A 22164-nucleotide genomic window follows, 5' to 3' on the forward strand; every position below is an offset into this window, starting at 1 on the left:
GGACGCATCCCGCCTCCCCCCCCCCCCCCCCCCGAGCCCCCCGCCTTCTCCTATAAACATAGCAGTGGCTGCTGAGGCAGGAATGCATTTCGCTTTTGCACTTGACAGGTGGTGGCTAACAAGACACGGCCTAGTAAAAGGACTGCGTGCTTTGTTTTAATGAAATGAAAAAAACTGTTTTTTGAGTGTTGTATAGTATTGAGAGAAAATTCTCCAGAGTTTTTAAAAACCACCCTTTTAAATATTCTCCCTATAATCTCATTTGTTACATAACATTTGCTTTCTTATTCAACTTTTGCCCGTTCCTATAAGAATTCTGAATTAATGAAGTACAGTTTAATGAGGTTTTACTATAAAGGTAGGAAAGTTGCAGAAAGAAAGTAGATTACGTCATAAGATTTTGCAGTGAGAACATAGTGAGGGTGTAGCATGTATCTAGCACTGTCTCTTTTTTAAATATGTTTTTATTGATTTTAGAGAGAGGAGAGGGAGGGAGGGAGGGAGGGAAAGGGAGAGAGAGAGAGAAACAATGATGAGAGAGAAACATTGATAGACCTCCTCCTGCATGTACCCCAACCGGGGATTGAACCCACAACCTGGGCATGTGCCCTGACTGGGAATCGAACCAGTGACCTTTCAGATGGCACTGTTTCTTTATTTAAGGTTTCATTGAATCACTACTTGGGAAGTATTTTCCTTCAGTAGAACCACCCTTATGCATTTTAGCTCTAAAGTGGAAATCTGTCTGATTCCAGAGCTTGCTTTTTTAAAATTATATTTTGAATATTCAATTAAACATATAGTTTGGCCCTAGCTGGTTTGGCTCAGTGGATAGAGCATCGGCCTGCAGACTGAAGGGTTCCAGGTTTGATTCTGGTCAAGGACACATGCCTGGGTTGCGGGCTTGATCCCAGTATGGGGTGTGCAGGAGGCAGCCGATCAATGATTCTCTCTTATCATTGATGTTTCTAACTCTTTCTCTCTCTCCCTTCCTCTCTGAAATCAATAAGACATAAAAAATACATAGTTAGGAATTTGCTCACTTAAAGGATAATTTCTAAGTGCTTATTCTTTTTGTGATAGTTATAAAGTTTAAAAATTCAAAGTAGTGTACCTGGGAAATGAATGCCTTCGATATTCTATATAGAATCTTTGGTATTTAATGTACAGGTGTGGACAAAAGTAGGTTTTCAGTTGTGAGTATGCCACACACAGTTTATTCTTGTATTGTTACTTATTAATTATCGTATTACTATTAGTAGTAATAGTATCCTTACTTATGATTTATCTTTGAGGTAATGAAGGCTGGTAATTTCTCTGCTTTTGCCGACCCCTGTGTACACCAAAGCCTGACCCGGGGAGGGAAGGGCAGGCGAGAAGGAAGAGGCCTGGACTAACTGGTGCTCTGTGCCCTCTCTCCAGGTCTACCCCACCACCATGCGTGCTTTGGGGATGGGGACCAGCGGCTCTCTGTGTCGCATTGGAGCAATGGTGGCACCATTTATATCCCAGGTACACCCACGAGTCTCTGCAGGAGGGTGGGCCTAAGGCAGGTGGGTAAAGGGGGACCGGGTCCCTTTGGGGTAAGGGTGTAACCAGGATTTCTGTTTTATCGGGGAGTTTTCTTGAGATGCCGTTGTTCACTGTTGGGTGAATTTGGATAGGGAAGGAAGCTAAATACTGCCCCAGCTCCCATCAGTCCCACGCAGGTGTTGCATTGCGAGCAGGGTTTGGGTCTTGTTGGTGCTGTTGGGGGAGGATGCCGAAGAAATGGGTGACACTAGGGGCTTGTGCAGTTGGATGACAATGGGCTCCACCTGGGGTGCAATTGAACAACAGAGCCGAGGTGCTGGGAGGTGGGCCTGGGCACGGGAGGTCCAGTGGTCACGCAAATCAGACACAGGCTGGGGCAAATCCAGGGCTGACTTGGACCCGTGGATGGGATTGTTTTGGGAGGGAAACAGGCAGATCTGGCGACCTGCGTGGGCCTGGTGCCTCAGAGGGCTAGGTGGCTGGGCCCCCTCTATTCATGCTCTTTTGGCCACAAGAAATGGGAATCCACCTGAGCTGCTGCAACAGAAAAACGCAGGAGTGAGGCTGGGCCCTGGAGGGTCTGCTGCAGGCAGGGGGCAGACAGGAACCCAGGCCCTGCCTCCTCTGGCCTGTCCGGGGCCGTGGTGGCTCCTCAGGCTTTACACGTCTCCCTGGAAACCAGTGTGCTGGGCTGCCTGTGTGTGTGGCCCCACAAATCCAAAGCACGTGTCCTTCCATCCAGCCTCCAGAAGACAGTGATGCCTCTCTGCATCCCTAGAAAGGGCCTCTCATTGGCCAGGTCTGGCTAACTGTTCATCCTTAAGCTAAATCAGTTATGGCCAAGAGTCAGGGCTATGGACAAAGGCCACGGAAGGCGGTTTGTGATACCGTGATTCTGTAACCAGAAAGATGTATTTGGTCTTCATCCTGGTTTCTGCCACAGAGCTCCTAAGACCCATGCGGTTTCCTAAGTGACGAGAGCCACAAGGACGTCTTTGGACTGTACCTAAGGGTGGGGACTGGTTGTCAGGAGAACCAACCATGTGATTAGAGGATTGGGATTTTCAGTCCCACCACCCTGACCTCCCGGGAGGGAAGAGGGGCTGGAGGTTGAGTCTGTGACCAGTGGCCAGGGATTTAGTCCGTCACTCCTGTGTGCTGAAGCCTCCGTAAAAACCCCAAAGGGAGGGTGTGGGCAGCTTCCAGGTGGGGAGCCGGAATGCTGTCTGTGCCACTGGGCAGGGCCCCACACTCCACGCGGACAGAAGTGCCTTTGTTTGAGACCTCGCCCTCTGTGTCTCTTCATCTGGCTTTGGATTCATACGCTAATAACATCCTTTGCTATAAACTGACAATCTAGTAAGTAGACAGGTTTCCTGAGCCATGTGACTTGAGCACATAATCAAACCCAAAGAGGAGTCATGGGAACCTCCGACTCACAGCCAGTTGGTCAGAAGTGCAGGTAAGAACCAGGACTGTGACTGGCACCTGAAGTGGGGGCAGCCTTGCGGGACGGAGCCCTCCGCTGAGGGACCTGATGCCCCCTCCAGGGAGATAGTGTCAGAACTGAGTTGCTTGGTGGTGTGGAAGAAAACCCCCACTGCTCATGGTAATGGGGTGCAGAACCCAAAATAGGGGTGCAGTTTTCAGACAAAAGGTGTTGTCTGGGTTTGGGGTCGGGGGAGCTCTTCAGACAGCAGGTGTGGTGTCACTCCTGAACTAATGGGTCAGCCTTCCCTTGGACTTCCCTCCAGCTTCTGTGTGTCAGAATCACCAGGGTAACCAACTTGGTCACATGAACATCCATGACTTCAGCCAAAGATTCATTCTGTATATGGCACCATGTACAGAATTTTGTGTTTTTAATGGGTATCCCGAGTGAATTTGAGACACCCTTTGAGAGGCACGAGGCACGAGGCACCACCATCAATAGGGAAGATACCAACTGGGAGACTAGCTTCTAATTTCACTTAATTCTTTGCCTCCTTCTCTTCATCCTTTCCCTCCCTCTCCTCTTCGCCTTTCCTTTCTCCTCCTCTATCTTTTCCCTCCTCTTCTTCCTCCTCCTCCTTTTGCCCTGAAACAGACTATTAAACCAAGTATAGTGTTTACATCTTAATTAGTAAAATGTTTACATACTTAGTGACTATATTTATAAATTTTTAAATCTCTTTAAAATGAATGTTTCAAGATGTTTAGTAGTTAAAAACTTTAATGGTATAGAATAATAGGAGTCGTGGGTTATATAGTCCAAGAAAATAGAAAAGGGGAGATTTGGTTACAAGTATTAAAGCCTCAACAAATATAGGTGGGACCAGTACAGGCCCCTTACCAGTAGATCAGGCACCGCCTTCCCACTTATTCTGGGAAATGGCAAGAAGTCAGGGCATGCCTAGGTTCAGCGGAGTCAGGCCTGCGGGTCCTGCTATAGATGGTTGAGGTCCTTCCTGCATATATGTATCCTTGGACTTCACACCCAGTTTTGCATTCTAGGCCCCTCTAGGCATGGCCGCGTAGCTATGGGGACTATAAGGTCTGGGTAACACAAGTAAGACTGTTTTTCGTGGCCAGGCTTAACATGGTACCACATCAAAAGAAACTCAGTCCAGCATCCTATCAAAGCACTGAAAACATTTTAAATCTACAAAAGCCTCTTAAAGGGGTGTCCATGGGGAAGTACATTCGTAACTCCCAGCAAAATCTTTCAAAATCCTCTTTGCTGCCTCACTCCTGTTGTCACCAATGGTGTGGCAGTTGCACCATCTCCAGCCTTATCCCCTCAAACTCATCACCCCTCAAAGTTCAAACTCCACCAAACGCCGCCTGAACTAGCTCTTCTCTGGCCCCTCCTACAGCCTCCCAGAGCTCTCGCTGTCTCTTGAGCAGCTCTGTGCTGCTCCTCACTGAAATCATATAGCCTCTCAGGATTCAAAGAAAGCTGGATACACAGAGTCTCTTTGTTAGGAGTCAGGGTTTCTTCACTTAAGAACCTATTGTGGTGATTCATTCGACAAGCTGTTTTTGGAGGAATCCTCCACAACTTCCAGATGCCCTCATACAGTTTGCCAGTTAGACCACCACAAAGGACTCAATTATAGAATAGAATGGGATTTTATCTCAGTTCCACATTCAATCAGCACTTCCTGCACACTTACCCTATGCCTGGCATCGTTCTAGTTCTACTTATTTGTTAATATCACGTGGTACTCCGGTTGCCGTCACATTGCAGCTTGAAATTAGCATGGTGGCAGTGGAGACCGAAGTATGAAGAGTTGACAACTTGTAAAGGGAAATAGCATTTCAAGTAGGATGGCAGCTGATACAGAGACCCAGAGATGGGACAGATATTGGTTGTTCCAGGCTTAGGGACTGGCTTTGGTGAGCAAAGTGGAGAGGCGTGCAGGGGAGATTGTCCCTTACAGATGTGTCGAGGACTTTGGATTTCTTCCCTCAGGAGTAATGGGAAATAATTTAAGGGTTTTAAGTGGGTGAGGGACACAATCAGTTTTGCATTTTATTTTTTTTAAAATATATTTTATTGATTTTTACAGAGAGGAAGGGAGAGAGATAGAGAGTCAGAAACATCAATGAGAGAGAAACATCGATCAGCTGCCTTCTGCACACCCCCTACTGGGGATGTGGCCACAACCAAGGTACATGCCCTTGACCGGAATCGAACCTGGGACCTTTCAGTCCGCAGGCCCACTCTCTATCCACTGAGCCAAACCTGTTAGGGCCAGTTTTGCATTTTAAAAGAGTGCTCTGGTTGCTGATATAGATAGTGATTTGGGGGATGGGCGGCAAATAGACAAGGGTGGAGCAAGCTTATAATAAGACTCTTAATTTCACATCGCCATGTACTATTCACATGAAAAGGGAGATTTCAGAATTCTAGAAAAACCCTTTCTCTTATAGGGTAACGATATAGGAAAAGACTATATAAACATTTTAAATTTCTGCACAGAAAAACATTTACCATAGATAAGGATGAAAGACAAACCTTGATCTTTCAAGGGTCTCAAAAAACCTCTAATTGAATCGTCACAGCCGAGCTATGATTTTCTTGTCTTATCAAATACCTTTTCTCCAAAAGCATGAAAACCCAGACCGTCAATGCAGAAGATGGTTCACAGAGCTTCACAAGTTAATGGGAAGGAATGACAACATTCAGTTTCTATTTCCATAAATAGACATAAACTTATTGAGGAACTGTACAGTGATAAACCTGGGAGCTAGTTAAAGTGGTTAGGACAACTTTTGATCAGTAAAAAGTGCTGTCATAGGGAAAAGAGTCCAGTGTGAACTGAATTCAACTTTGATGTGTCCAGAGGTGACTGCTGTTTTAAAGAGAGGATGGGGAACTAGGATGGCAGGATCTGTAGAGTCAGGGAGGTGAGAAATTGCAGAAAGCAGGAAGGGAGCTTGGTCCATGCGAGACCCAGACAGGAGCCGTACATTCATGTGTCCCTGGAACAGACAGCAAATTCTTGTGGCAGCCCGAGTCATCTCCAGGAGGCACTTTAAGGGGGGCTAGAGTTATCCTAGGGATGTGGCCTTGAACTGTTAGGAACTATGTTAGTGTTTATTCAAGTCTTTATAGACCAAGGTTGAGGCCTAGGTGAGAAGAGGCTCAGAGGAGCCTGGCTAGTGTTAGGTCGCCAAAGGGGGAACGCAGGAGGCCAGAATGGTGAGGGATCACAAATTTATTTGATCATATTCACGCCAGGTGGCTGAACCTGGATAGCTCCAGCACCCAGTGACGGGAGTCAGCGGTTTTTAAAGGACTTTTGGCGGGCTTTTTCTTGGCGGGGAATTCTCTGTGCATGTCTGAAGGGGAGAGATAATGGAATGTGGTCTCAGCAAGTAAAGTATACCCTCAGCAAAAGGGAATGTCCATAGTGAAATGCCCTGGGAAGTCAGTTCCTGGGGGGAGGGGTATCAATTCAATTGCTCGATCAAACCTAACAGCTAGGAGTCTTTGTCAATGTCAAGTGTGGTTCATAAATATGTTTGTGTTTATTGTATTTTCTGTGACTTAAGAGATTTCCAAAGGCAATTTTTTCTACCATGCTGAAAACAAAACTAAAATGAAAATTTCACTACCTAATATTTTACTAGAGATAACAAATACAAATATTTTAATGAAGCTCTTTCAATATATTTAAGTACTAGTGCCCCGGTGCACGGATTTGTGCACATTGAAAGGGAATTAATAAGAAGGTAGCCAGCAGGGCAGGACTGGGTGAGACAGGCTGGACACGCCCTGGAGCCAATCTCCCACAGTCCTTCCTGAAGCGGTGCTGGGGCTCGAAGGGTGTCTGCAGTGTGAGCGGGGTCCCTCTGGCCGGTGGGGTGCCTCAGCCTGGCCTGCAGGGATCAGGCTGAAACCAGCTCTCCAACATCCCCTGAGGGGTCTTGGATTGCAAGAGGGAGGTTCTCGGGTGACGCATCCCGGAATCAGGCTCCCTCCTCTCTGGTTCTGGGGTGTGTCACCCGAGAACCTTCGCTGTCAAGTCACGGCAGCTCCTGTGTTGAGCATCTGCCCCCTGGTGGTCAATGTGAGTCATAACTACTGGTCAGACTGTCGCTTAGCCTTTTATATATATAGATATGTGTATATATATGCATATATATTTACCCAGATTTGATCATAGTTCATTAGTTCATATACTCTTTTAATTGAGATATAATTGACATTATATGACGTTATATTAGTTTCAGGTATACAATATAATGATTTGATATATATGTATTAACAGAATAATCACCTCAGTAAGTCTAGTTAACATCCATCACCACTCATTTTTCTTTTCTTGTGATGAGAATTTTAAGATTATCTTAGCAACTTTCAAGTATAGAATACTATATTGCTAACTATACTCATCATGCTGTATGTTATAGCCCCAGGATTTGTTTATTTTATAACTGGAAGTTTGTATCTTTTCACACGCCCCCTTACCCACTTTGCCGCCTTCCTCAAACTCCCCACCTCCAGCACCTCTTGTAACCCTCAGTTTGTTCTCCGTATTTGAGTCTGTTTCTATTTCTCTCCTATGCAATTTGATGTGGGTTTTTCTCTTGTGCCTGATGTATAGGAGGTATTCAGCTAGCTTTGGGGGTTTTTCCAGAGGAAACTGTTGCATGTGTGACTGTAGGTTCAGTGTGTCAGGGGAGTAGGGGAGTTCTGAACCTTCATATACTTTCTATAGTTTGCTTTTTGCACTGAAAAATACATTGTAGACAATTTTTCATGTCAATAAATATTAAAAAAATGCCTTTCAAAAGTTACCTTTCAATTCCTTTATCTGTTCTATTTTGAATATCTCTAGACTATTTCAGATACTTTTTTATTATAAACAACAGTAGGGAGCATCCTTGTGCTTACATTTTTTTATGTTTTCATATATATATTGATTTCAGAGATGAAGAGAGAGATAGATAGAAACATCCTTTCCTGGGAATCAAGCCCGAAATCCAGGCATGTGTCCTGACCGGGAATTGAACTGGTGACCTCCTGGTTCATGTGTTGACACTTAAACACTGAGCTACATTGGCTGGGCCTTGGGCCTGACATTTTTTTTTAATTTTTTTTTAAATATATTTTATTGATTTTTTTTACAGAGAGGAAGGGAGAGAGATAGAGAGTTAGAAACATCGATGAGAGAGAAACATTGATCAGCTGCCTCCTGCACATCTCCTACTGGGGAGGTGCCTGCAACCCAGGTACATGCCCTTGACCGGAATCGAACCTGGGACCTTTCAGTCCGCAGGCCGACGCTCTATCCACTGAGCCAAACCGGTTTCGGCTGGGCCTTACATTTTTATCTAGCTATGCAGTTATCTCCTTTGGATAAATTCCTAGAAATTGGATTGGTAGGTCAAAGAGTCCGTTCATTTTCCATTTTGGTATATTGTGCTAAAATTCCCTTTAGGAAAGTTGTACCAATGCCTAAGAGCCCCACTATTTCACATACTTGCCAACTGGTTTTGTTAGTCTTTTCATCTTTGCCAATCTCACTGTCCATAAATGGTATCTCTTTGTTATTATAATTAGTATTTCTTTGATAAGGAATGAACCTGAATTGTTCTTTTCATATTTTAATTGGGTGTTTCATGTTTTTTTAGCTTGCCCCATTCAGGTCCTTGCCTGTTTTTCAATTCGTTTTTTTTTTTTTTTTTAAATACATTTTATTGATTTTTTACAGAGAGGAAAGGAGAGAGACAGAGAGTCAGAAACATCGATCAGCTGCCTCCTGCACATCTCCCACTGGGGATATGCCCGCAACCCAGGCACATGCCCTTGACCGGAATCGAACCCGGGACCCTTCAGTCCGCAGGGCGACGCTCTATCCACTGAGCCAAACCGGTTTTGGCTCAATTCAGTTTTTAAAACACTAACCTGTAAGAGTCCTTCATATACATAAAGGATTTTAACTATTTTTCTGTCATGTTGCAAATATTAACCCCTCCCAACTTTCCAGTTTCTTTCATTCTTGTCTATGTTCTCCTTCTTTAGGTTTTTATTCGTTTAGACTTATCAATACTTTTCTCCACAGTTTCTGGGCTCTATGATAAGGATTATGAAAATCCACATCTGTCGCTTCTAGTCCAGCGGTTCTCAACCTGTGGGTCACGACCCCTTGGCGGTCGAACGACTCCTTCACAGGGGTCGCCTCAGACCATCCTGCATATCAGATATTTACATTACGATTCACAACAGTAGCAACATTACAGTTATGAAGTAGCAACGAAAATAATTTTGTGGTTGGGTCACAACATGAGGAACTGTATTTAAAGGGCCAGAAGGTTGAGAACCACTGTGGGGAGAGGACTAAACTTAAGGTTAAACTTATTGAAGCATAATGTCCATGTAAAATGCTTCATAATCATAAGCGACAACTTAATCCATTTTCACAAAGTGAGTGAATCCCAGAAATCCTTGACATGCCTTCTTCTAGGCCATTGAAGTATTTATTCATCAAAGGGTGAAGTCTCGTTCAGGAAACAGCTCTCTGATTTCCCAAATGGCAGGCCAGTTGTCCCTACACTATTTATTGAATAACCTAGTTTTTACTCTTCAATAGAAATGTCTGTTTGCTCATATTCTCACAATTCCTTGGTCTATATTTAGTCTCACTATTTCAGTCCATTGATCTGTCTGGCATTGTCACTGTCATATGATATTGTTGAATGAAATTTATAGTACAATATCAAAACTGGCTGCAAAAGCACCACCTCATTGCTCTTCTCAGATATACTTTAGAATCATTGTTACATTCTGCCTCCCTTGTCTGCCCAAAACCTATTAAGATTTTAATTATGTATATATTTTTAAAATATATTTTTATTGATTTCAGAGAAGAAGGGAGAGGGAGAGTTAGAAACATCAATGATGGAAGAGAATCTTTGGTCAGCTGCCTCCTGCACACCCCACACTGGGGATCGAACCCACAACTAGGCATGTGCACTGACTGGGATTTGGATTGCGACCTCCTGGTTCATAGGTTGACACTCAACTACTGAGCCACACCAGCCGGGCCCTATTAAGATTTTAATTGTTAGCTTGTTAAATGTATCAGTTAATGTATTAAAAATGGACTTCTTTTTAGTGTTGTCTTTCTAAGATTATGGTTTGTGTTTCCATTTGCTTGGTGTTCCTTCTACAACCCTTGCTGAGATTTTATTGTTTTCTTAAAATAGATCCTGCATGTCTTGTTTATTCTTAGGCATTTCATGGTTTTTCATTGTTATTATGAATAGATTTTTTTCATTATAATTTCTAGTCTAACATTCTAACAAGTAATTTGTATTTAGAGAGGCTATTGAGGTTTTTTTTGTCTATTGATTTTTAAAAAGCCAGCTCATTCTGGATGGTTTTTCATTTGAGTTGAGTTTTTCAGATTTATAATTGTATCCTGTGATTTTATTTCTCCATGTCGAATCCTTCTACTTGGCATTTTAATGCGCTTAAGGTTTCATAGCTTACAAAATGTAAACTCAACCCTGTTAACTATCTCTTTCCAGCCAAATTACCTAAGAGGGTTCCTTCTCTTCACTGTTCTCATTTCCTTCCCCCCACTCGCACTGCCACCTCTGCAGCCTGGCTGCAGCCATCCCTACTCTACCACGATGAATCTTGGCAGGGTCTCTGAGAGACCTCCACATCTCTAAATCCAAACGTTGTTTTAGTCCCCCATCTCACGTGGCCTCTCCCTCGCTTTAGGGACTGATGGCCATGCCTTTGTTCTCTAGCCCCTTCCCATGCCAACCCGTCGCCTTGCCCTCTGGTGGTTTTCTTCCTGCATCTTCGGCTATTCCTTCTCTATCTCTTTGTAGTATATTATCCTCTACTCTAATTTTTGAGGATTCTTATTACTCAACATTAGACCCTCATCTTTTCATATTTTACTCTCCACTTAGATGATTTCACCTGTTTTTATTTTAATTATCAACTATGTGCTCATGACTCCCAAATTTATCTCTCTAGACTAGGCCTTTCTCCTGACCTGCAGTTTCATACACCCAGTCACCTCTTCAACATTTCCATTTGAAAGTCTCAAAATCATCTTACATTTGGCATGTCCAAAATTCAATCATGACATTTCTCCCCAAACCCACACTTCTTCCAGTTTCCAACCTGGAGTTGTCCTCTATTCCCTTCTCTTTTATCATCATATTCAATCCTCAAACCATGTGGCTTAACATCCCAATAGATGCTGGATCATCACCTTATCTACTTTTCCACCACCAGCATCACTCTGATTGAAACTACCATCACCTGTCATTGGGCTGCTACTAGAGTCCTGACTGGTCTCCTTCTGTGTGCTCTTCCTCTCATTCAACTCATTTTCTTTACTGCATCCATGTAGATCTTCTGTTATTCTTGTGCTTATAACCCTTTATCATATTGCTCCTTCTCTTCCTCATAGACAAAGACCAAAATCCTCAACATGATTTATAGGGCTCTACCATTGAGAGGCTATTGAGGCCCCCATCTGGTACTCTTCCCTGCTGTTTACTTAGCTATAAACAATCTGGTTCTTGTAGTTTATTAAAACCACCACAAATTTTTCCCCTCCCTGGGGTTTTCTCAATTGCTGGTACTGGAAACCCTTATCCCTTCCTACTCCATCTCCACCCCCCAGTTAGCTATGATTCATTCCCTGCTTAAGAAAGCCCTCCCTCTTGCCCTAAACGAAGTTTGGTCTCCCTGTTAAGAGCTTTTAGCACTTTGAGATTTTCCTTCATGTTGCTTATCAGATTGTAGTTGCCTATTTATCAGACTAAAATCTATCTCTCCCAATAGACTTTAGTCCCCATGGGGACAGGGATATGTACATATTTTGCTAATTTCTTTACTCCTAGCTCATTCTCCAGGACCTGGCATATATAGTGGATACTCAGAACGTTTTGTGAGTGATGTTTCTAACTGGCCACTTTGTATAAAGAAAATGAATTTATTTTTCCTATTAATTTTGTATCCAACTATTTTATTGAAATATCAGGGATCAGTTTGGGTCCTCAGAGAAGCAGATGCCACCATGGATTTACATATGCAAGAGATTTACTGGGAAGTACCTGGAAGGGGGAATGGGAAGGAGCACGAGTGGGCAAGGAGAGCCTTCAGGTCATGCTGCAGGTGTGACAGCAGAGGACTCATTTAGCCAGTGTTTTCCTCTTTCAGAGAAGCACTGAGTTTTATGTGCCCGTATTTTATTTATAAATGTTGAATCAATGCACATGGTGGCTGGGTTTTTTTTGTTTTTGTTGTGTGTGTGTGTGTGTGTGTGTGTGTGTGTGTTTTATCTTTCCTAGGTTCTCATTGTCATCCAGGTTTCATAAAAAAGAAATAAACGTTTCTTCTTTCCCTGGACTCTGTTCCTTAGAAATTTGGAAGAACTGGCACTTTTGAGGTTGTACTTGTTAGTCACTTTTTTGGGGTTGTTTCTGTTGGTTTTATATCTGGGAGTAAATGTCAGGAAACATTTTTGTTGAATATCTAATTATTCAAATTTATAAGCAAAGAACTGGGGGTAGTATTTTTATGGCTCTCTTCATCCTCTGTATTAGTGATTATTTCTTTCACATTCTTAATCCCATGCTTTTAGGATTTTTTCACTTTAAAAATTGTTATTTTTTAAAAAAATATGTTTTTATTTATTTCAAAGAGGGAGAGGGAGATGGAGATAGAAATATCAATGATGAGAAAGAATCATTGATTAGCTGCCTCCTGCATGCCCCCTACTGGGGATGCTAACCCACAACCCAGACCTGTGTCCTGCCTGGGAATTGAACTGTGACCTCATGGTTCAATATACCAGGGGTAGGTCGCTGCTCAACCTTTGAGCCACATCGGTGGGCTATGATTTTTCACTTTCATAATTAGCTTTATTTTTTTCTAAAATAGCTCTTGGATCAATTTATCAAGTCTGCCTATTTCTGTTTTTAATTTATTCATTTAGGATTTTGTTTTTATGAATTCTTTTACACTAATTTCATAGGTTTATTAGCTTTTTATTTTACTTCTTGGGTCAAAAGTACAGTTCAGTGTTTATTAACAAGGTTTACAATCATTTGGGGATTTTTTTCTAAATGTAAAAATATGTTTGTTGTAAAACTTCAAATACAGAAATGTAGAACCAAGAAAGGAAAAATTCCTTGTAATTTGATCACCAAAGATAACAACTGTCTCTCTTAACAGTTTGGGGTATATTCTTCCAAAAGCTTTTCTAGGCATGTATTTTTCTCTCTTTTGGTGTGCCTGTGCACCAGTAGTAGTATTTGTATACAGGTAAATGTGCATATGTATTGTTTATATTTGCGGTGTAGGTATTACATACACACGGTTGTATGTATAAGTGTAGATATACTTTTTACTTAGTTACATACATGTTTCAGGTCTCCGAGGGAGCAGCACAGACCTCTCACAGATCTGAAATGGCTGAGGGCAAGGAGAGCAGACTGCCTGGGGTCTCTGTTTTGGTTAGATGGGGAGTTCCCATGCTAGGGCGGGGCTTGTGTGATTCAAGTCTCCTGCCGGTGCCAGAGGAAGGAGCACTCAGGCTTTTTGTACGTTTGTCCAGAAGTTGGAGAACACGGGAAAGTGAGGAGGGTAAGCTTAAGGCTGTCAGTAGCCATCAAATCGACGTGTTTACATCTTTATGCTGTGTTTCTACATGTATGTGAGTGTGTATGTAGACAGGCCCATGTATAACACCTACCCATACATCTATCAATCTCTCTCTCTCTCTCTCTCTCTCTCTCTCTCTCTCTCTCTCTATATATATATATATATATATACACACACACACACATATACATATATACATATACATGTATATATATGTGTGTGTGTGTATATATATATATATATATACATATATATATATATATATATATATATATATATATATATATATATATATAGTATTGCAACTGCCTTTCCTCATTGTTTCATGTTAGTACATGTAGATCAACCTCATTCTTTTAATTAGGTGCATAGATCTCCACTGTGTGGATGTCGCATAGTCAGCTATTACCTTGTTTATGAGTAAGTTGCTTCTGTGTTATTTCTCTATGGTTTTACAATGGGACAACGAACATCATGCACCCTACATTTTTGCACATGTGCAGCTGTATTAAGTCATTCAACACATAGCCATTGAGCTCCTTTATGCTCTAGATACTGTACAAGTGAAGGTTCCAGATTCTTTGAAATTACACTATAGTGGTGAATAAACATGGGACAGCTTATTAATATGTCAAATATGAGTAATGCTACGTGCTATGCAAACATATAATACAGGGAAAGGAGACAGTGATGAGGGTGGTCTGTTAATACAGGGTGGTGGGGAGGGCCTCTACAATAGGACACAGACATGAGAATGACTGGAATATGTCTGAAGGAAAAGCAGAATTTTTAGAAAAGCTCTACTGGGTAATTTTTAGGTCAAAGGGTGTACATATTTTAAATTGTGATGATCTTGTCAAATTTCATTTTTAAAAAATTTATGTATTTCATGATATTAACCATTCTTAAACAAGCATCCCTATTCCATCCATCATCACCAAAAGGGATAGTGCAGGCGCAGTTGCCAAGTGGTAAGGCGTCGGTCTCGCAAAAGGGATAGTAACCTTTCCTTTTAAGCTTTATTAATATGGTACAAAATACATTGTGTCATCTTAATCTATAATTTGTTCATTTTTAGTAAGGCTGAGCACCTTTTATTATCCATTTGTATTTTTTTGGTAAATTGTTTAATATGATTTGCAATTTTTCCACAGGCTATTAGCCATTTATAACTATAATGCAGATAGTTATTGTTTGCGGTTTACTTTTGGATCTTTGTATTTTTTGGGGATGCAAAATTTAAAATATTTTTTTACCAACTATTTTCATTTGAGTTAATTTTTTGTGTCATGCTTAATGGCCTTCATCACTTGCTTATCCATATTTCTAAAACACTGAAAGTCAATTTATGCTTAAGGCCTGAAATTAGGATCCAGCTTTAAAAAGCAACAAAACAGTGCCTAGCATAGCTGGTTGTTCCCAGGCCATTAATCATCCTTGTGTTTTGGCTCATCTCAGTTGACTTACTATTATAATAAACCAAATTTCCATAGGTTCTTGGATCTATTCTAGCATCAATCACACTGCTAATGTCTGAAACCTTGTTTAATGCCTCTTAGGCTAAAAACCTCCCTCAGACTCTCCTATATCCCAGACATGTTTACACATTTTTTCTTTCAAATTAATTACAGAAACAATTTTTCCCCAAAATTGATTTTTAAAAATCCTAGTGGGATTTTGATTGAAAATCCATTAGCGTTAATTACTTTGTTTTTTTAAAAAAATATGTTATTTATTTATTTATTTATTTTTAGAGACAGTGGAAGAGAGAGTGATAGAGAGATAGAAACATCCATGATGAGAGAGGAACATCATTGATTGGCTGCCTCCTGCACACCCTCCACAGGGGATTGAGCCCGCAACCGGGGCATGTGCCCTGACTGGGAATTGAACCAGTGGCCTCTTGGTTCCTGGCTTGATGCTCAACTGCTGAGCTATACCAGCCGGGCAGTGTTAGATTACTTTTGGTGAGAATTATGTTATAAAATAAAAAAATAGCCCTAACTGGTTTGGCTCAGTGGATAGAGCATCGGCCTGTGGACTGAAGGGTCCCAGGTTCGATTCCAGTCAAGGGCATGTACCTTGGTTGCGGGCACATCCCCAGTAGGGGGTGTGCAGGAGGCAGCTGATTGATGTTTCTCTCTCATCAATGTTTCTAACTCTCTATCCCTCTCCCTTCCTCTCTGTAAAAAATTAATAAAATATATTAAAAAAATAAAATAAAATAAAAAAATACTGTTTATCCAAGAATTAGATTTATTCAAATGTTCATGCCCTTGTTATAATTTTCATGTCATACATTTCTTTTTTTAAAATATATTTTATTGATTTTTTACTGCGAGGAAGGGAGATAGTTAGAAACATCAATGAGAGAGAAACATTGATCAGCTGCCTCCTGCACACCTCTTACTGGGGATGTGCGGGCAACCAAGGTACATGCCCTTGACCAGAATGGAACTTGGGACCTTTCAGTCCACAGGCCGATGCTCTATCCACTGAGCCAATCCAGTTAGGCCTATTTCTTAAATTTATTCCTAAGTATTTTTTGTTCCCTTTAGCTGTGTCCCACAAACTTAATATTGTTGTATTTTCATCACATTCAGTGTATTTTTTATTTTTATTTTTGAGACTTCCTTGACCCACAGTTTAAACGTTTTTGGAAGTTTTGCTGTTATCTTTATTTGTAGCTTAATACCATTTTAGTCAGAGGACCCATTCTATAATTTTAATTCTTTAAAATCTCTTGAGGTTTATTTTATGGCCCAGCATATGGTCTGTCTTGGTGCGTGCTCCACGGGCTAGAAAAGAATGTATCTTCTGCTATTGCTGTGTGTTCTATTCCAATCAAATTCTGGTAGCTGAAGTGTCATCTTGTGTTTTTGTTTGTTTTTAATATCCCTGCTTATTTTGTATTAGTTTTATCAAATGCTGAGAGAAAGGCACTGAAGTCTCCAACTGCATGTGGATTTATCTTTTTCTCCTTTCAGTTTTTACTAGATGCATTTAAAAATATAAATATATATTTTTATTGATTTCAGAGAGGAAGGGAGAGGGAGAGATAGAAACATCAATGATGAGAGTATCATGGATCAGCTGTGTCCTGCATGGCCCCCACTAGGGATTGAACCCACAACCCGAGCGTGTGCCCTTGATCAGAATTGAGCCCAGGACTTTCCAGTCCGGAGTCCATTGTTCTATCCACTGAGTCAAAGCAGCTAGGATTGGGCATGTGCTCTTGACCAGAATCAAACCCGAGACCCGTCAGTCCACAGGCCAATGCTCTATCCACTGAGCCAAACCAGCTAGGGCTACTGGGCTACTGGATGCATTTTGAGGCTGTTTCGTGTATAAATCTTTGATTGTTGTCTTGTTGGACTGAAACTTTTATTAGGTAACTAGAGGCCCGGTGCACAAAAATTTGTGCACTCGTGGGGGTCCCTCAGCCCGGCCTGTGCCCTCTCACAGTCTGGGACCCCTTGGGGGATGACCACCTGCTGGCTTAGGCCCGCTCCCTGGGGGGATTGGGCCTAAGCTGGCAGTCAGACATCTCTCTGGCAGCCCGGGAGCCCTTGGGAGATGTCCACTTGCCAGTGGGGAGCAGGCCTAAGCTGCAGTTGGACATCCTTAGCGCTACTGAGGAGGCGGGAGAGGCTCCCACCACCACCACTGTACTGGCAGCTGTCAGCCTGGCTTGTGGCTGAGGAGAGCTCCCCCTGTGGGAGCACACTGACCACCAGGGGGCAGCTCCTACATTGAGCATCTGCCCCCTGGTGGTCAGTGTGTGTCATAGTGACCAGTCATTCCACTGTTAGGGTCAATTTGCATATTACCCTTTTATTATATAGGAGTGCCTGGCCAGCCTGGGTGAGGGGCTGATGGCTGTTTGCAGGCTGGCCACAGCCCCTTCAGGGTGCGGGGTCCCCCTGGGGTGCCTGGTAAGCCTGGGTGAGGGGCTGATGGCTGTTTGAAGGCTGGCCACAGCCCCTTCAGGGTGGGGGTGCCCCCTGGGGTGCCTGGCCAGCCTGGGTGAGGGGCTGATGGCTATTTGCAGGCTGGCCACAGCCCCTTCAGGGTGAGGGTCCTGCTGGGGTGCCTGGCCAGTCTGGGTGAGGGGCTGAGGGCTGTTTTCAGGCTGGCTAAGCCCCCCAGTGGGGACCCTCACCCCATGAGGGTGTGGCCAGCCTGGGTGAGGGGCTGATGGCTGTTTTCAGGCTGGCCACAACCCCCAGCCACCCAAGCTCCCAGTGGAGGCTGGCTGGAAACAGGTATCTGGGATTTATTTGTCTTCTATAATTGAAACTTTGTTGCCATGAGTGGAGGCCACAGCCGGCTCAGGACAGGCAGGAAGCTTGGCTTCCTTCATAGCCTGGACAACCAAGCCTCCTGCTTGCTCCAGCTCTGTGGCTGCCGGCTGCCATCTTGGTTGGGTTAATTTGCATATAGTCGCTCTGATTGGCTGGTGGGCGTGGCTTAGGGCATAGCAAATGTATGGTCAATTAGCATCTTTGTCCTTTATTAGTATAGATGTCCTCTTTGTCACTGGTCTGAGCTGACTTTTAGAAGTAGAGATTAGCAGGTCTTTCTTTTTGATCCAGTGAATTTGGAGTGGGGGCCGAAACCTGCATTATAACAAACTTCCCAGATGATTTTTTTAAAGCAGGTATTACTCAGAATTCTTGCAGACAATAGAAATTGACTCTGGTTAACTTAGAAAGGAACTCATTGGGAGACTATCCAGTAGCATCCACTGGCCTGCTCGAGTCCTGCCAGAAGCAGAGCCTTGTGGCCCTCAAGGGAAACCAAGAAGACAAAGCAGTTGTTGTCCCTGATCCCAGCTGGTTGAGCAGTTTATGAGCTAAACTCAATGGACCCATCAGGGTGTCACACCACCTAGGACTTTGAATCTGGTGCAAAGGATATGAGGTGGGAGAGTTTAAAGTTCATTTTGTGGGTATAAGAATTTTGATGTCCAATAATAAAAGGGACAGCAGTGATAGAATTTAGACACATGCCTAACTATCATATGGTTTGGTCATGATTCAGGCTGCCCAGTCTCTTGGTTTCTGCATCTTTTCCTTTTTCTGAGCCCAGTTTCCCTGCCTTATAGATGGGGGGACACACACACACACACACTTATACAACTCCTATTTTGGGAAAATTGTATGTACTTTATTTTGGGAAATAAAAATCAGCAATGATACCTAGGCCAACTACAAGATATTGAGGCTAATATCATGGGTTCTATCACATGCCAAATGCGATTATTTACTGTTCTAGAAGGCCACAGGCCTATGCAAAGGACAGGTTCTCAAACTGCGTATCTCGGGAGGACATAAGTGGTGATAAGAGCATTATGCTATGTGTCAGGAGTCTGTATGTGACTTTGGACAAGGGGTCACTTAGCTCTGACTCTAGGCTCATCAGTAATGCCGTGAGGTTGGACTAGAACAGATAGTTTCTAGGCCTCTCCAAATTGCAATTTTCTGTGACACCAGAGCCTTGCTGCTCCTGTGGCTTCAGATCATTTTTGTGAGAGTAGTTGACAACTGCCAGGTGCCCGGCTGTTTGCTAACTTGGGGGCACAGTCCTGCAGAAACTGACATATGAGATGGAGTGTATGAACCTGCTCGCCATTACTAGGGTGAGGATCCAGGCCAAAGGATGTATGTAGAGTGACAGAAATCCATTCTTACTGTGGGAAAATGGTCACCATATGGTTTTGTCATACATGCAGTGAAGCATAATGGACAAGATACGTTATGTTTTCAGAGAGACCCTGAGATTATCTTATCTTTCTTCTAAAACAAACAAAAAAACTTTCTCCTGGTTCATCCTGTCAGAATTGGAGAGGGAAAATGGATGTTTGGCAGAGGGGGTCCACGGCATGGATGAGAGGGTTAGGAGTTAAGCAAGCTGCATTGGTATGCGAGAGGGGGCGGAATCCTGGTTTGCTCTGGAAATGCCTGAGCAAACTTAGACTTGTCTCTGCCTGAGAGTGGGTGCAGAGGCAAGTCTAAGCTGGCCAATGCATATTACCTGTCACAGTTCATGGAGGAATCCCACAAAAGCACAACACAGAGAACGGCTATAAAGGACATTCATTTATATGTTTGGTGAATCCCCTTTGACGTAAGTGTCAGTTTAGAAATGACTGAGGCACAATAAATTCATTCTTTGTGACTTGCAGGTTCTGATGAGCGCATCATTGTTGGGGGCCCTGTGTCTTTTCTCATCCGTCTGTGTTGTGTGTGCCATTTCAGCATTTACTCTCCCCATTGAGACCAAAGGTCGGGCCCTACAGGTAAGTGATGCAGGGACCTAAAAACCCTCAATCCCCTTTTAGAACAAAGAAAATGAACTTGGAGTATGAAAATCCTTTTAAGCAGACATGATTATTCATGGGCTAACACTGATATTTGTTTAGTGTGTCCAGTAGAAAAACTGGGTATCCATTTTCCCCACGTGTAACGTTGAGCAGCACTAAAGTTTAACTATATCCACCTCAAACCTGCTTTTGGTAAAAGTTATAGCTTGATCCAGGGACCATAGTGAATGATAGTTGTTGAGGCCTCAGCATTCTACCCTTCCCACTTTACCACCTGGATGTAAGCGCCGCTGCAGAACTGAAGGCGGCCCAAGGAGCAGAAATAGCTGTTTGTGTTGCCCTTAGAGTGACGGTGTTGACATACTAGTCCAGCTACCTTCCCCCTATACTTTCGGCCACCGTGATAAGAGTCAAAAGCTTCAGCTGCGCCAGTTGCACTTCACAGTCAGTAGACACTGCCTGCCTACTGTATTTCACAAAGTACATAAAACAATATGTACCAAAGTGTAAGGTATGTTCCATGGGCCAAGTGGTAGAGAACAGGGCCTCTCCTATCCCTGTGCCCTTATAAAAGTACTAGAGGCCTGTTGCATGAAAAGATTCATGCAATAGGCCTTCCCTTCCCCTGGCTGCCTGCACCGGTTTTCCTTCGCCACCCGGGACCCAGGCCTTCGCTCTGGCCAGAGCCACCTTCAAAGCCTTCGCTGCTCTGGCCGGACCCACTTTGATTGCTGCTCCAGCTGGAGCCACCTTCAAAGCCTTCGCTACTCTGGCCGGAGCCGCATTCAAAGCCCTCGCTGCTCCGGCCGGACCCACTTTGATTGCTGCTCCAGCCGGAGCTGCCTTTAGTCTTCACTCTACCGATTCCCCCCTACATATGCAAATTAACTGCCATCTTTGTTGGCGGTTAATTTGCATATTTCACTGATTAGCCAATGGGAAGTGTACCGAAGGTACGGTCAATTACCATGTCTGTCTATTATTAGATAGGATAGGTGGTGACACTGATATTTTCCTGCTGTAAACATGAAGCTTACTGCTGGATGCAAGGTTGTGCATGTGCGCCTATGTGCATTGGTGGTGGGAGGGGGGGAGGAGGAAGGGGAAGACAGTTGGGGTTGATCTTGAGCTGCTGTCCCTAAATGAGGCTGTTCAGTCATGATGATTCTCTGGCTGAATGTGATTTGCTCTCTCCCGTGTCCTATTCATAGTACACGACAGACACACTAATATTGGTCCTGATATGTTTTGTTGTCTGTGAGTAGATATAAGGAAGGCACTTTTGAGTAAAGGAAGAAAACACACACCACTCTTGATTTTTTTCCCTAGGTCCAAGACATGCTACTCCATTTTTAAATACCTTAGATTATCTGTAAGGTAATATACATTTTAATCACAGATTAGATAACCTGTCATATAATTTCAAATTTAAGACTGTGTTTAGGTTCTATACTAGGAAAGGTAATCAATTCGATGATCCATATGATTCCTTTTAATCTTATATGAAGGGATTATCATATCCTTCACACAAATGAGGAAACTAAGGCAAATGTAAGTTGAGTAACTTGTATAAAAGAACAGGCCAGTATTTAGTAGAACTGGAATTTAAAACAGATTGTAAAATTAAGAGATGCTAAATCTTAATGTTTTTTATTGTTGTTTGATGCTGTTAATCCTCACCCAGAGATATTTTTCCCATTGCTTTTCAGAGAGAGTAGGAAGGGAAGGGGGAAGAAGGAGAAAAATCAATGTGAGAGACACATTGATTGATTGCCTCCCACAAGTGCCCTGATAGGGACTGGGAATTGAACCTGCAACCTTTCGGTGCTCTGGCTGGGCACACAGGCCAGAGTAAGTGATGCTAAATTTTAATCTAGTTTTCCATACTCATTATTATTAAGTAGTAACACTACATATAAAAGGAAACCAGGCCCTAGCAGGTTTGGCTCAGAGGACAGAGCATCAGCCTGTGGATCAAAGGGTCCTAAGTTTGATTCTGGTCAAGGACATGTACCTTGGTTGCAGGCTCCTCCCAGGTCCAGGCCCTGGTCCATGTGCAGAAGGCAACTGATCGATGTGTCTCTCTCACATTGGAAAAAATATCCTTGGGTAAGGATTAAAAAAGAAAAAAAGATTATTCCCTCTTCTGTGGACTGGGACATGATTTTACCATTGT

The 22164-nt window shown here is 43.0% G+C and overlaps 1 protein-coding gene across 1 annotated transcript in view; it reads left to right on the forward strand.

Annotated features, from left to right (window-relative positions):
* Positions 1 to 20498, forward strand: part of SVOPL (SVOP like) — a 48323-nt gene extending 27825 nt beyond the window's left edge. Inside the window, exons 13-15 of the mRNA XM_036329003.1 lie at positions 1423 to 1512; positions 19851 to 19964; positions 20334 to 20498. Coding sequence (XP_036184896.1) covers positions 1423 to 1512; positions 19851 to 19964; positions 20334 to 20498 — 369 coding nt within the window. The remainder of the gene's footprint in view (positions 1 to 1422; positions 1513 to 19850; positions 19965 to 20333) is intronic.
* Positions 20499 to 22164: the final 1666 nt, after the last annotated feature.

The sequence above is a fragment of the Myotis myotis genome, unplaced genomic scaffold (assembly GCF_014108235.1).
Source record: "Myotis myotis isolate mMyoMyo1 unplaced genomic scaffold, mMyoMyo1.p scaffold_m19_p_11, whole genome shotgun sequence".
NCBI classification, from domain to species: Eukaryota; Metazoa; Chordata; class Mammalia; order Chiroptera; family Vespertilionidae; genus Myotis; species Myotis myotis.